The following is a 15,986-nucleotide window of genomic DNA, read 5'->3' on the forward strand; positions in this document are numbered from 1 at the left end:
GTGACTATTGGCCTTTTAAAACTTGAGTTGAAAGTTATTTTTTGCACCGTATGTTTGACAGTGCCCTTGACTAGGCATCTAAGATATTAACCAGCTTCAGCAGATTATGCGTCTGACGGGGACACCCCCTGCTTATCTCATTAACAGGATGCCAAGCCATGAGGTGAGAACAATAGCCTGCACAGGGAATGCCCCTCAGACGGCCACATTCTCGTTTGATTGCCACTGTATAACCAGCACACTTGTACTGTCACTGAATGCTTGCATGTGCCTTGAGGCCGCTGAGGTACTGATGCCTGTGTGCTGCTGCAGGATGTTGATATTTGGGATAAATTCTCATTCAATCCTGTGGATTGAGAATACAAGTTATAGACTTACATGTAGAAATGATGTCACTTTTCTACTTGGGATTTATGAATTTAGTGCTCAAGAGGCTGTTCTGTCTTCTGGGTTCTGTGCCTGTGGCTAGGGCATGCTGCCATCTGTTGACTTGCAGCTGCAGGTATCGTTACTGAAGGCATTAGCACACTTCCCTAGTCATCAGTTTTTTAATGACCAAAAGAGGATTCTTCATTTAAAAAACACTAAAATACCCAACCACTAATAAGTACTGTGTTCAAAAGAATACACAAATAATATAGAATAAATATGGATACCTATGTAGGGTGAGGTGCCTTTTTTTACCAATTCTTAACTATTGAGTCTAACTCTAGTCCTATCATCAGAGATGGTTGGGGCACTTTTTTCTAAGGTGCCCTCACATTCTGGGAGCCGGGTGGGCATCACAGAGGCCTTCCCTTCAGCTACACGCAGCTCGTCTTGTCCGATTGTCTCGTTCGAGGGATGAGACAGACCTCTACATGAGACAGGCCTCTCCGTCCTCCCGTCCCTTCAGCCTCTTTCTGTGTGCTCAGGAGGAAGGGACGACCGCCACGCAGGTGTTCAGTCCCTAGAACTTCCTTCTCGAATCAGAAAGAGCCTCAGCCGCTTTTCACAGCGGGTCTTGCCTGCTCACTGCACATGTAACGAGAAGGTGAAGTTGCCCTAGCAACTTTTTTAACCTCGTGTGTTCGCGCGCATGTGTGTGTATGCACGCATCCACATACATGAGTACCTTTATGTTGAGAAATTTTGAGGAGGTGGTTAAGATCGATTCAAAGAAGTTTTATCTCAACTACGCAGATAGTGGGATTTATTCATTGAAACAGGGAAGGTCATTGATGTAGTTTAACACCTAATACCTGACGCCCGCATTATGAGTTACATTTGTATTTATGTGGTTATTCTCAAGACCAGTTTTTGGAGCTGTCAGTCCTTGAAAGAATGTGGCACCTTACATTCCCTAGAATGTAGCTCAGCAGCTGGGCAGTCTCCACATCCTTAGGACGCGAGAGCAGACTTCCCCCCTACAGGCAGCCGCGGTACAGCCAGTGTCGCTGAGCTCGCTCGGGACCCAGTGCTGTGCTGAGGAGCACTGGTTCGCATCACCAGGCCTTGCTCCAGCACTGGGGGGTAGGCATTGGGACTGATCCCTTTTTACAGCCGAGGAACTCAAGACTCAGAGATAATAAGTAACTTGCTCAACGGGTTAAAGTCAAGATTCAAATTCAAGCCTGTCCCAGCCCAGGGCCCAAACATAGAACAACCTATTGGTAACATAAATGTTGTTTGTGTCAGAAATATAGTCTGAAGCTCTTTCATGAGTCTTGCTTGAGTAGCACAATAACCATATGAGGTAGACAAGCCACATACTAGCACCAAATATTAATATTTTGCAGATGAGACTTGAGACATGCCCAAGAAGATGTAGCTTATAAGTGGCAGGGGAAGGATTTCTGCCTGGGCTGTGTAATTTATAATCCACTATTCTTTATTGCTCTCATTGGTTTAGTATTTTTAAAATGTGTTCGAGCCTCTTTGGATATACTAAACTTACGTTTACTTGTTACCAAGATTTAATATTTATACTTTTGGTGTACTAAGAGCACCCACTAAGACCAGTGCCATCGAAAGACTGCCAGTCCCGGACTTTCATTAGGGTACCAGTTCCTACGCCATTTTTAGCTTTTAGGGAGGCTGTCTCAGAAAGGGCTGCTGCTGGCCTCATTTTTTTTTTAACTTCTGATCAGAAAGCTAATGAAAGGGAACTTGATTAGTTAGCATTCTCGTCCACTTGAAATATAACTGAAATATAGCAGGGATATAAATAAGGTAGTGATCATAAATAAGGAAGTTTAGGACAGCAACTAAGAGAGACGTCCACCCAAGACAGTCATGAACATTGGAGCTAGCAGACTTTGTCAGCTAACGCTTCTTCCTGATCAGGCCCGAGACTCTCTGAGGGCAGTAACATCATTGAACAAAAAGCCATTTTGAAAACCCTTTGTTTTTGCAGGCAAGAAACTACATTCAGTCTTTGACCCAGATGCCGAAGATGAACTTTGCAAATGTGTTTATTGGTGCCAACCCCTTGGGTAAGTTGACTGTATCCTCATGTCATGGATATGAAATTGGTTATAACCAAGTTAGGGATTTGAAGTCTGTGACTTGTTCACAGCTGCTGTCGTTTCTTATCCAGGCTGAGGGGAAGAGCAACAGACAGTGTTGTGGGCCCCGGCGCTCCCCGCCGTGTGCCCCGCTCACCTGTACCCTCCCGCCCTTTCCCTGCCCCTCTTCTTCTGCTCCCCAGAGACTTAGCCTTTCTCACTGGAGTGAATTTGCCACCTCAGGCTTTAAGGAATGGCCCCATATTCCTGCCACCATCACTTCCAGGACCCTTGGCAAAGGGACTTGACTGGCAGCTGCAGGATGTATCTGCCCTAGCTAAAGAAGGAGCTGCCTTAGTCCCTAAAGCTGGGGGCGATGTGGGCTTCAGTGGCCCCTGCAGGTGGCCTCGTCTGAGGCTCTAGCACCCCGACTCAGGGCACAGTGGACAGTGGCAGACGTAGAGAGCTCAGACCGGAGGGAGCGAGGAGAGCCTATGATGGTGGCATGTGTAATCAACCTTCTCGCTTTTCTCAAGAGTGCATGGTGGGTCACCCTGCTCAAGGGTCCCAGCAGCTGTGCTTCAGGGTTAGAGTGAGGCTGAGAGGTTTTACCTTTTAAATACCTCATCGTCACGGTTGTTGACTGCAGTCTCAGTGTCACTGTGGTCATTCTCAAGGTCGCACAGGTGCTCTCGCTCTGAAGTGTTGGGCAATCGCTGGTGAGTTACGTCCGCCCTGGAGGTGGAGGGTTCATCAGGTCTCAGCTGGTCACGCTTCCAGGAACAAATCCACAGACTCTCGGGGGCGTGCAGAATTCTTGGGTTGGTTTAGGTTGGCATCTGCCCTGCTGTGCTCTCATTGGCTGTGTCTGACTTATTTGAGCTGTATTGTCTAGTTCAGGGATCTGTGAGACGCTCTCTGAGTTGTAAGTACTCCAAGAATTTGGGAGATGATGTTGTATGCTAGTAGCTTTCTTGTCTGTCTGTCTGTCATTCTGTTCTGGGTGTTTTTTCATCACATCGGTTCATGTTTCAGACCTGGCAGTGCTTACTTAGACTTCCTGTTCTCTGACTCCGATGTATTTATTCATTTTTCGGGGTGGGGGGTGGGGGTGGGGAGAGAGGTGGGTGACTAGCAGCTTATTTAGGTCACATGCATCTGATGGGTGTCCCCTTCTCTGGAATCAAAACATGTAAACATTCAAAAGGACTAGACACCACATAGCACTGCAGACTGCAAGCGAGGTGCGTGGAGGCGTTAGGCCATCTGTGCTCCACTGCGGTTCCGGGAACCTCAGCCCGACGCCCTGCCAGGCGCTGATGCCATATAGTCTCTTCTTGCAGACGACTGAGAACATGGTGTTACTGACCAGGAACCTGTGCCCAGCTGTTAGCTGAGCAGGAATGTAAATATTGACACCTGTTGTGTCAGTCACTGACTTCCTGTTTCACATTACCCTCCAAACACGAATCAAAACTGAAACTGCCCTTAGATGTAGTGAGTGTGTTTGCATCTGCCCAGATCTTAGAGGGCCCTCTTTCTCACCCCTGCTGTTCCTTGTCGGGGGGCTTGTTTGCAGGACATGGTACTCTTTACCCTCGGTGGCAAAGACCATATGCCTCAAACAACAGCTGATGCGGTTTATTTTTTCTAAGAAGAGAAGGACATATATCCAGGCATTTATCCCAAGGCTATAAGTGTAAACGGAGCCTGAATCAACACATAAGTATTCACCTTGTTTTCTATCCCTTGAAACCACATTCTTTGGTTTCTCTGGAAGGCTACGGAGTGGGGTCTTTCACTCCCTCGGTGTACCCAGCAGTAACCTCTTCAGGAAGCTGTTCTCTTCACGCCCCAACCCCGCCCCCTTGCGCAGTGAAGGAATAGTCAGTAATTTGCAGAGCCTCAGAAGCCTGGTTTCACGGGGTGCCTATGATCATGCAGTGTTTGTCCTGCGTCCTCTGAAACTCAGCACACCCCCATTTGACAGTTAGAACATCACCATTTCGTGACCCTCCAGAAATAACTGCTGTGAAGAAAAATCGGGGGCTGCTGGAGCCTTAAGTGAAAGGACCGGAGGCTATTCATGTGGTTTCAAAGAGCCCGGCAGATCACTTGCTTAGGGCAAAAAGGAAACAACCCTGTGACCAAGTTTAGCACCATTCATAACGGGACAGATGCCTACTGCTCCTTCAGGTCCCCACTCTTACTTGTTAGAGCTAACGTGGTTTCCAGGGGAATCACAGGGGGTAGAAGAAAACACAGGTGTAGATTCATGATGGACATTCTCAGGACAACTGGGCTGAGTAGGAAAAGGGAGAATTTGTTTCTCTAACTAGGTCTAAGGTAATAGGTAAGATACTTTGAGAAACTAAAGAAACCCAATCAAATGCAGTGTGTGGCCCTTAATTGGTCCTGGTTTGAACAAGGTGGGTGTAAAAGACAACAGGATAATTGGAGAAATTCTAACTTGAACTGGATGTTAGAGATTTGGAAATTATTTATTTGTCAGATGTGATAGTTTTATGATTGTATAGGAAGATGTCTTTATGCGGAAATATTTAACTATAAAGTATCACGTGTATAATTTTATTTTAAAAAGGGGCAGCAAAAAATAGAATAAAGAAATACAAAATGTTAATTGTTGGATGTGGGTGGTCAACCTGAGTATTCACTGTATTGTTTTGTTATATTGAAAATTTTTAAAATAAAGTATCACTTTATCCAGATACCCTGTCTCTCACCCACACACCCGTGTAAAGAAAGCCCTCATTCTCTCCATTGTTTGAAGACCCGTTTGAAGAATAGTCATTTATCTTACATTAGTAAATAAACAGTGAGGGGGACAAAAACGTTGAAAAATTAAAAACCAGCCCTACTTACCTCCTCTAGATCCCTTTGGTTTTAGGCTTTCGCTTTGGCACAGTTGGACCACAGTGGTAACAGTTTGGCATGGTCATTCCACAGAATGTCTGCTTGTTCAAACAGAATCTGTTATTTTTTTAAAGTTCTTCAGTAGCATATTCTTTAACAATAATACAAAATACACACACGAGAGAAAAGTGAAAATATGTCCTGGAGCCGATGCTCTGGAGGAGAATTCTTTGTGTGGGCTTGAAGGGTCAAAGCTATGTGTTTGCTTAGTAAGGCCTAACTTTGGCTAACATGTTAAAAATTAAAACTTTTCTTTTTCGTGGACTAACAGCTGTCGACTTGCTGGAGAAGATGCTTGTACTGGACTCGGACAAGAGGATCACGGCAGCCCAAGCGCTCGCACACGACTACTTCGCTCAGTACCACGATCCTGACGACGAGCCCGTGGCGGACCCTTACGACCAGTCCTTCGAGAGCCGGGACCTGCTTATCGATGAGTGGAAAAGTAAGGCACAGAGGCAGCGCTGACACCTGCCTGACAGCTTGGTCTGACAATCCTTCCTCGGTGAGCTGCTCGCCAAAAGCTGTGCCCAGGAGAATAAGATGCCTGGCTGTCAGCAGCTCGCTAAAACTGGTCGGGGCCTCGCCCAGAGTGAGCGCCTCTGTCGGAAGCGTGAAGGGGTGACACTCTCCAAGCTGGGAGACCCTCACGTCTGCTCTGATTTTGCGCGCAGCCCCTCACACCTGCCTCGGCCTCTGAGGTTCTCAGAATCTTTTTCTTTACAGCATCTCTCTGAGATGAGTAAAGGAAGGAGATTTTTTACAGTTTTATACTTGATACAATTGGGACAAAATATCTTACCTCTTACCTTAGACCTAGCCACGTACATAGCCGGAAATGAAACCTGTGCCTAATCTCATATTCTTTCCATAAAACACAAATTGGGAACTCCGGGTAACTGCCCAAAGCCAGTTTGTGGGGCTGCTCCGTTATGCTTGAGCTCCAGAAGGAGGCACTGAGCGATGAAAGAAACAAGGAAGATGGGTTTAGATATGTGTCCTTGAACTTCTGGGCAGTCACATGATCCGCTGGGATCCCACACAAGCAGTGAATGGTTGCTTGGAGTGTCCCTCACACACTAGCCGGGAGAGGCAGGGAGGCTCTGCGCTCAGAAGCACAGTGCTTGCCAGCAAAGAGAACAGCCTGAACTCACCTGGGCTTTCCTTCCCAATCCCTAGGCCTGACCTACGACGAAGTCGTCAGCTTTGTGCCTCCGCCCCTTGACCAAGAAGAGATGGAATCCTGAGCACCTGGTTTCTGTTCTGCTGATCCCACTTCACTGTGAGGGGAAGGCCTTTTCACGGGAACTCTCCAAATCTCATTCAAGTGCCTCCTGTTGCGAAGATCTCCTCCATGGTGGAAGAGGGGTGTGTGCGTGCACGCATGTGTGTTAGTGTGTGTGTCTGTCTTTGTGGGAGGGTAAGAGACTATGAGCAGCAAACTGCCATCACAGTGACTCCGTGGCGTTCCAGATACCCCGTGGCAGCCTCTGCTCGCGCTTCTTCGTGAGTCGGCTCAGGCAGGCAAGAGCTGCCGTTCTCTTAGGGTTGTTCAGTGCAAAGTAAAAAACATTCAGTGTCCTACATCCCAGTCATGCTTTCACTCTTTTGGCCTCTCCTGTGGGCCCACCTTGACCACCGTGGCACAGAGAAGGCTCGCCCCTTCTGGCTGCTTCAGCTCTGGAGCCGTCCTCGGGATGCGTACAGCCAAAGGGACCACCTGGCTCCGTGCGCTAGTCTGAGAACTCGCTCTGTACCTTCCTCAGAACGCAGCAGGTGTATCTGGGACTCTAAATATGTTTGTGCCTTAAAAGGGGAGAAGAGAGTGCGGCAGTTGGCTCTGAGCCAGGCGAGTAGTCAGCTGGGTGGACGACCTTGTGAAACAGCCTTCAGAGGCTCCGTGTGCATGTGTGGGCATGCGTGTATGTGCTTCTCGCTCGACCCCGGGTGTTGTGCCATTTCTCTGCTTGCCCCCTTCAGTGCAGAGGTTTCCTGAGTATTGGACCCAGTCACCAGAGGCCGGCTCTTGCTGTCTGTGGACGTCCTGTGTGCTCTTTCTTCCTAGCAGAGTGATGATGTCTTGCACGCCTTGCTGTTTGAGCATGCACAGCTGCTTGCCCTGTTTTTTTGGGGAGGCCCTGGTGCCAGGCAAGTGGGCCAGTGAGGACTTCTTGGAAGTTCAGAACTCGTGTCACCTTGGCTGATGCTACGGGCAGGTGACATCTTCTCTCCAGCCCCCAGTGCTGTTTTGTGTTGAACACAGTTGATACTCCAGGTGCTTTTGATGTGAAAATTATGAAGAAATGGAACAGATGGATATATAGCATTTTCTTTCCTGCCATCTGATTTTCAAGAAACTATTTTTGGGGAGCCATCATGGGAAAAATGGGGCTTTTCCCAGGAAACCTCAGCCTTTGGAAACAAGTCATTCTCTCCCCTCCCAATAACCAATGCTAAGAAATGCCGAAATCAAAGTGAAAAATCAACGCTCATGAGGCCAGAACTCCTTTCTCTATTTTTGTCTAAATATGGTTATTTTTCTAAAGTAATGAGGTGTCTTTTCCACCTTCTTTGGGGTCTTCTTGGCAGCGTAATGTTGGCTTCTTGGTCTCAGTTTAGGGAGAAATGAATTTTGTATTTTGCAGGAATCCTTTGAGAATGTGATTCCTTTGATGGGGAGAAAGGGCAAATTATTGTAATATTTTGTATTTTCAACTTTATAAAGATGAAATATCCTCAGGGGTGGAGAAGAGTCGTTTCCATAATTTTCTGAATTTCAGGCATCGTGTGCTACGTTAGGGCCCAGGTATTTAAATCTTTTGTGAAATGAGAAAGTGTAAGGCCACTTGCAGGGTTGGCCATGTGACAGACTCTCTCACTGGCGCGAGGTGTTTCCATTTCTGTCACAGTGCACTGACTGCACTCCAGGAGGACAGCGTAGGGCCGCATCAGCCGGAGCGAGGGAACGAGGCAGCTCATGGTGGTCATGCCACACCCGGGATTGTCCCCTCTCTAAGGACAATGAATGCAAAGGCCTCATCTCCTTGGCGTGCAGTTCAAATCCTCACGGCCCACGGCAGGGTGAATTTTGTCAGCGTGTTGGGTTGTACGTGCTAGTGTGATTTCCTCCCACGTGCTGCTCTGCATACCTTCCCGTCCAGGTCTCTGCAGGTGTTAGGAGCTGAGCGGCCTGGGGCAGGGCTCCTGTGTCTGAGAATCATGCTCCCTTCTCCTGACTTCTCTGAGCGGAACTCAGAAGAGAGAATGAGGGAAACTGCTATTTTATTTGTACTCATGAACTTGGCTGTAATCAGTTATACCATATAGGATGTCATACAATACCACTTGTCAAAATAAAGCCTATTTTTCAAATTTAGTGAGTTTCTCAATTTTATTTTTCTCTTGATCATTTTTATTTAATGCTCAATATAGCTTTATATCAATGTTCTTTCAGGTATGGCCTGGCATACGCTTCTGACAGATCTTAATATTACTCCTAAAATTAAAAAAAAAAAACACAAAAAACATGTATAGAGCTCCTTGGTTGTGCATTTATGGTGAAGCAGATCTGAGTCTTTGAAGCGAATGGGTAAAGCAAAGACCAGATAAACAAGGTATAAGGAGGCAGGTGCTATGCGTATTGCCCTTGGGTGTCAGAGTAGCCTGGGACGGGTCTGAGACCATGGCCCAGGGGCCAAATCCACTAAAAATGGTTGAAGGAAGAACAGTGTTTTTGTAGCATGTGAAAAATAATGTAAATTCAAATTTTAGTGCCAATAAATAATGTTTTATTAGAACACAGTCACATATTGGGTTAAGTGTTGTCTGTGGCTGCCTTTGGGGCTACCATGACAGCTGAATAGTTGTGGCAGAGAACATGTGCTTACAAAGTCTAAACTACCTACACTTTTACAGAAAAAGTTGTCCAACCCCTGGTCCAGGATTTCCATTTCCTCATTTGTAAAATGAAGTTTTTTAAAGTAGGTGTTTGGGTTTTGTTAGGTTTGACATTCTAAGACTATCCATAGAAAGTATATTTTTATTTTCAAATTTCCAGAGAGAAGGTTGGATGGGTACCTGTGTATACATTGATTATAGACTTTTAAGCAAATGTATTTTATGACTCTTGTGTATGGCCCTTGACAATATTCTTCAGAGGATTTAAAGGGCCCGAGTTCTCACAGCTGTTTTTAGGGTCCGTGTTGGTTGCTTCCTTCTCAGTGGCTGGGCGTGCTGGCAGGTGCCCCAGGGTGGGTTGTGCTGTCCTGTGTCGTCTGGTTCCTGGCTGGTCGTCGGGGATGGTGGCAGTTACAGAAGGCAAACCCAGCACAGGCTGTTTACAACCTTCCTCCTAGGCTTCTGAGAGTGGAGGCCTCTTCAGCTCAAGAAGAGAGTTGGCGCCAGAAGAAACTCACCTAAATGAATCCACATAGAAATGAGGACCAAAATTTCATAGTATGTGGGGTCAGGGAGAGGAAGTCTGATTGGGACTTTTACTGTGAAACCAAAATTATAAAAGCAAAGTCATAATTTCAAATATCCTACACCAGAGGCCCGATGCACGAAGATTCATGCAAGAATGGGCCTTCCTTTCCCTGGCTGCCGGCACCGCCTTCGCTCCGGCTGGAGCCACCTTTTCGCTCTGGCCCAGAGTCATCTTTCCGCCTTCCCATGCTGCCCCAAGTCCCGGAGCAGCTGGGGCGGTGCAGAACACCTGTGTCTGATGACACAAGCGTCCCGCCCCGCCCCCACCACTTGGCTCCTGCGTATGCAAATTAACCTACCATCTTTGTTGGGTTAATTCACATAGTCCTGATTGGCTGGCAGGCGTTGCGAAGGTGTGGTCAATTTGCATCATACTCTTTTATTAGTGTAGATAATAAAAGTGTAATATACCCTAACTGGTTTGGCTCAGTGGATAGAGCTTCGGCCTGCAGACTGAAAGGTCCCAGGTTCGATTCCGGTCAAGGGCATGTACCTTGGTTGCAGGCACATCCCCTGTAGAAGGTGTACAGGAGGCAGCTGATAGATGTTTCTAACTCTCTATCCTTCTTCCTTCCTCTCTGTAAAAAATCAATAAAGTATATATTAAAAAAAAAAAAGCGTAGAGGAGAGAAACCAAGATGGCGGCATAGGTGAACACCTAAACTGCTGCCTCGCACAACAGTTTTAAAACTACAGCTAAAAGACAGAACGGACATCATCCAGAACCACAGGAAAGCTGACTGAGTGGAAATTCTACAACTAGAAGGAAAGAGGAAAGCACACAGAGAATCAGAGGAGCTGCAAAAGGCTGAGGTACGGAGACACGCGCACGGAGAGGACGGGCGGCTGAGTGCCTGGCTGGCTTTCTCTAGTGGGAGGGAGACGGAGGCTCCCGACTGCACTGAACCCCAGTTCCGACTGCACTGAACCCCAGTTTCGGGTGAGACCCTGGGGATCCAGACTCATACGGGGCGAGTCTGGACTGTTGGGAAAAGAGAGGAGCACACGGAAACTCAGGGGAGCCGCGAAAGGCAGAGGTCGGGGTGCACGCGCAAGTGCGCGCAGAGAGGACTGCAGCGATTACTGAGGAACACTGAGACCCAGGGGCCTCATAGGGCAGGGCTGACAGGAAGCCAAGACTGTCTGCTCAGCCCTGAGACTCCACCCCATCCAAGCTGAGCACAGAGGCTTTTGCAATTTTGCAAGTCTTGTCTCATAAGGATGTCTCCAGCACAGAAGTTCTCCTGGCAGCGTAGATAGCTGATCCTCACAGCCAATTGGCCTGGGGGTCAATTCCTCCCAGTGATACCAACAACAATCAAGACTTAACTACAACAAGGCTGTACACACAGTCCACAAAGGGGTGCACCAAGTGTCCACCTCAGGTAACTGGGGAGGCTGAGCCACTGGGCCATATAGGACACCTAGCACACAAAGCTACCCTACCAACTCAGGGAAGCAGTGAAAATGCGGAGACAAACAGATCACAAACGAAAGAAATGGAGGAAAACACACGACTGGATATAGAGTTCAAAATCACGGTTATAAGGTTTTTCAAGAATTTCCTAGAAAAGGCCGATAAATTTAGCGAGACCCTTGAGGATATGAAAAAGTACCAACTAGAAATAAAACATACACTGACTGAAATAAAAAAATATTATACAGAGATCCAACAGCAGACTAGAGGAACACAAGAATCAAGTCAAAGATTTGAAATACAAAGAAGCAAAAAGCACTCAACCGGAAAAGCAAAAAGAAAAAAGAATCCAAAAATTTGAAGATAGTGTAAGGAGCCTCTGGGACAACTTCAAGCGTACCAACATCAGAATTATGGGGGTGCCAGAAGAAGAGAACAAGATACTGAAAACCTATTTGAAGAAATAATGACTGAAAACTTCCCCCACCTGGTGAAAGAAATAGACTTACAAGTCCAGGAAGCACAGAGAACCCCAAACAAAAGGAATCCAAAGAGGACCACACCAAGACACATCATAATTAAAATGCCAAGAGCAAAAGACAAAGAATATTAAAAGCAGCAAGAGAAAAACAGTTAGTTACCTACAAGGGAGCACCCATACAATTGTCAGCTGATTTCTCAGCAGAAACTATGCAGGCCAGACGGGAGTGGCAAGAAATATTCAAAGTGATGAATAGCAAGAACCTACAACCAAGATTACTCTACCCAGCAAAGCTACCATTCAGAATTGAAGGGAAGATAAAGAGCTTCACAGATAAGAAAAAGCTAAAGGAGTTCACCACCAAACCAGTATTATATGAAATGCTGAAAGGTACTCTTTAAGAAGAGGAAGAAGAAGAAAAAGGTAAAGATAAAAATTATGAACAACAAATACATATCTATCAACAAGTGAATCTTCAAATCAAGTGAATTAAAAATCTGATGAACAGAATAAACTGTGAATATAATAGAATCAGGGGCATAGAAAGGGAGTGGACTGACAATTCTCAGGGGGAAAAGGGTGTTGGGGGGTGCGGGAAGAGACTGGACAAAAGTCGTATACCTATGGATGAGGACAGTGGAGGGGGGGAGGTAAGGGCAGAGGGTGGGGTAGGAACCGGGTGGAGGGGAGGTATGGGGGGAAAAAAGAGGAACAATTGTAATAATCTGAACAATAAAGATTTATTAAATTTTAAAAAAGCGTAATATGCAAATTGACCAAATGGCAGAAAGATCGGTCGCTATGATGTGCATTGATCACCAGGGGGCAGACGCTCAATGCAGGAGCTGCCCCCTGGTGGTCAGTGAGCTCCCACAGGGGGAGCGCCGCTCAACCAGAAGCCAGGCTTACAGCTGGCAAGCGCAGCAGCGGTGGCGGTAAGGAGTGAGGGGTCCCGGACTGTGAGAGCCCCATACTGCAAGAGGGATGTCTGACTGCTGGGGGGATCAGGCCTAAGCTGGCAGTTGGACATCCCCTGAGGGGTCCCAGACTGGGGACCCTAGCCCCCAACCCCCCCCCCACCCCCCAAAGCACGAATCTCGTGCACCGGGCCTCTAGTATTCTTATAATGAACAACGAATGAACCAAGTGTTAGGTTTTAAAGTGAAATTGTGTTTAGTATCCTACAGTATCCTTCCCATTTTACTTTTGCAGCATAATCTTAGGTAATTTTTGCAAAAATATTTGAGGTCTTCCTCAGTTTTCCTCAGGACCTCAGTCTTGATAGTCACATTGTTTTTTTTTATTGGCATCTATTGGTGATCACCTTATCACCTTTCCCTTCAGTAACTGGGCTGAGTATCTTTCAGTGGCTTTGCTTGATATTTGAGCAGTGTTCTAGCATTGTTTATAAAAAGTTCATCAAATCCACCATCTTCTACTAAATGTGCAAAACTATTGCAATTAATCTCCATTATATGTGTGTCATTTGCCATATGCTTACAATGTAACCGGTTAGAGACTAACGGAGGACAAGACCGGAAAGGGTAGGGTAGGCCCTCTGGATTCCCAGGCTTGTGAACAGGGAGGGACTGGCTTGATGAGACGGGTCAGCAGTGTGCTTTCTTGTGATGACTTTCACAGGGACTTGGCTAACGAGTGTGTGAGGAACAGCCAAGACCCTTCTTATTGCTAATACAGATGTTTGAGTGTACGTTCCCTTTGACTTAGCATTTGCTGGTACACTTCTCAGAACTTAGAGGGCTCCCAAGTGCACCAAGAAAAAAGGAAAAGGTTATTCAGTGTTATGTTCTTCGTAATAGCAAAACATGGGCAGTGAGCCACACTTCTGTCAGTGAGGACTCGATTGAGCTGTACAGTGGGAACCATAGAGCTGGGCGTGGATATGTGTGCAAGATGGGTGAGGAGAGGGAGACAGTAAGTGGCAAAGGATAGCATACCGCCCCCCATGCTGTATTGATGGTGATCCATGTGGCCAGGGAAACCCTAGAGGAACACACACCAAACTCCGCAATCACCTCTGGGTAGTGGGGTGACAGGCGGCTCTAACATGTTTTTTGTTTTGTTTTTGTTTTTTATCTTTTTATTGATTTCAGAGAGGAAGGGAGAGGGAGAGATAGAAACATCAATGATGAGAGAGAATCACTGCACACACACACACACACACACACACCCGCAACTGGGGATCGAACCCACAACCCAGGCATGTGCCCTTGACTGGAATCGAACCCGGAACCCTTCAGTCTGCAGGCCAACACTCTATCCACTGAGCCAAATCAGCGAGGGCTTGTTTTGTAATGTTTTAATTGATTTCAGAGAGAGGAAAAGAGAGGAAGACAGAGAGAAACATCAATGATGGGAGAGAATCATTGATCAGCTGCCTCCTGCACACCCTCTACTGGGAATCGAGCCCAAACCCTGGGCATGTTCCCTGACCAGGAATCAAACCCATGACCTGGTTCATGGGTTGATGCTCAACCACTGAGCCACACCGGCTGGGCGAGACTAACTTCGTACAGTTTCTGTTATGTTTGCTTTTTTAAAAACAGTAACTTTTTAAATTTTATTTTTCAATTACAGTTGACACTCAGTGTTACAAAGTGTCCGTCGGCTTTTCCGGGGCCCACCTGGTACCGTACATCAAGCATGTCAAACTTGCGGGCCAAGTGCCCCCGTGGGCGTCCGGTCGGACTCCCTGAGTCAGGGTGACTGTCACCTTTTAATCATTGCAAAGCACCTTGTCCTCTGCTTCCTGTCTTTGCAATCAACGATCTTTAGAAGCAAAGATTATCTAAGGGAAGAAACCAGATACGTTCAGATTATCTGTCCTGTCTAAGACGCGGTTTAAGAAGAGGCAAGCGTCAGAATTGGATTCTGAGTCTCTTGCCTACATCTCACTGTGCAGTTCAAGTTGGATGCACAACAGTTGGCTGAACTGGAACAAGAATCAAAAGATGTTGGAAGGCGGCCGATGGCCATGACCCAGAGACGTGCTCCTGTTTCCCATCCCTCTCCACTTCCCCATGAAAATATTAGGGGGAAAGGGGGAGAGGGGGAAGTCAGGGTGGCGTCCTGCACCCTCCTTCAGCCGTTCCACAAACTGGGCCACTTCTCTGCGCCAGGCACTGGGAACGTGGGAAAGGCAAAACACTCCTGCCCTCTCGGAGCTGGCCTCCTAAAGCGGGGAGACCGTTGGAAACAAGAGCTGTTGCCATGTTCCCGGCACCCCTAGAACAGAGCCTCTGAGCGCCGGCTGCTGGTGGCCATTTCCGGGGGCCCACCTCTCTGGCATTCACCTGGCCGACGGGGATTTTTTTGTGGGAGACCTAGCCCTGTGTGTCCTCCAGGGTGTTACCTCCACCTGGTCGGCTGGCTCCACCTGCAGGCTGCCAGCGCAGCCTCTGCTTCCGGCTGTGAGGGGGAGGCATCATCCAGCACCATCACGCAGGGCGCTTCTCGGCCTGGCTCAGGCATGACAGCTGGTGGCCGGCTCTGCCCAGGGACCGGCAGTGACTGTCTGCCTGGTAATGGCTGCTGACAAAGTGCTTCTGGTGGGGAGTGTCCCCATTTGGAGGCTCGTCTGCCCCCAACCAGCCCCGCCCTGCTCCCGGTTAGGAAACACCCCTCCCCGGCCTCCCCCGCCTCCAGGTGAGTCAGGGGCCCACTCCAGGTGTTCCTGGAATTTGCGCCAACCTGGCTGGTGTCACGGCATCACCACATCGCTTTTCCCAATTGTTATTCTTTCATGACACATCCAACCTGTTTATTCTTGAAAAATGTTAAATGTAGGTGACATCCATCACCCCACCACCCGGAAACAGCAGCTGTTCACAGGTGGGTGACTCCTAGAAAATGTCCCAAGTCTGTAAACATGCCTCACTTTCCAGAAATGAGCGAATATCGTTCAGTCCGCTGTGTCAGTAAATGGTGTTGGAGCCAGCGGGCAAACTGCTTTCCTCCTTTAGCCACAGCCACTGCAGACGGAACCAGAGATTTACACGCCATCGGCGGGCGTTTGAGGCAAGTCCCGAAGCCCAGGGGCCATAAAGGGAGGGGCTAATGACTGTCGAGCCTCAAAGACTGTCAGACCTGTCACAGCGCAGCAGGTTGGCAGCACTCCGTGCGGGCGGAGCTGCCGGCCTCACGAGCCTGCGTTGTATTTCCA

The 15,986-nt window shown here is 47.6% G+C and overlaps 1 protein-coding gene across 4 annotated transcripts in view; it reads left to right on the top strand.

Moving 5' to 3' along the window:
• Positions 1-8,792, top strand: part of MAPK14 (mitogen-activated protein kinase 14) — a 64,830-nt gene extending 56,038 nt beyond the window's left edge. For 2 of the 4 annotated variants that reach the window (XM_008151973.2, XM_054721736.1), the window contains 4 exons: positions 84-163; positions 2,396-2,474; positions 5,692-5,865; positions 6,600-8,792. In XM_008151973.2, coding sequence (XP_008150195.1) covers positions 84-163; positions 2,396-2,474; positions 5,692-5,865; positions 6,600-6,667 — 401 coding nt within the window. In that variant the 3' untranslated portion in view covers positions 6,668-8,792. The remainder of the gene's footprint in view (positions 1-83; positions 164-2,395; positions 2,475-5,691; positions 5,866-6,599) is intronic. The other 2 variants (XM_008151972.3, XM_054721735.1) reach the window with 1 other exon arrangement.
• Positions 8,793-15,986: the final 7,194 nt, after the last annotated feature.

Source organism: Eptesicus fuscus, chromosome 10, assembly GCF_027574615.1.
Source record: "Eptesicus fuscus isolate TK198812 chromosome 10, DD_ASM_mEF_20220401, whole genome shotgun sequence".
Lineage (NCBI taxonomy): Eukaryota > Metazoa > Chordata > Mammalia > Chiroptera > Vespertilionidae > Eptesicus > Eptesicus fuscus.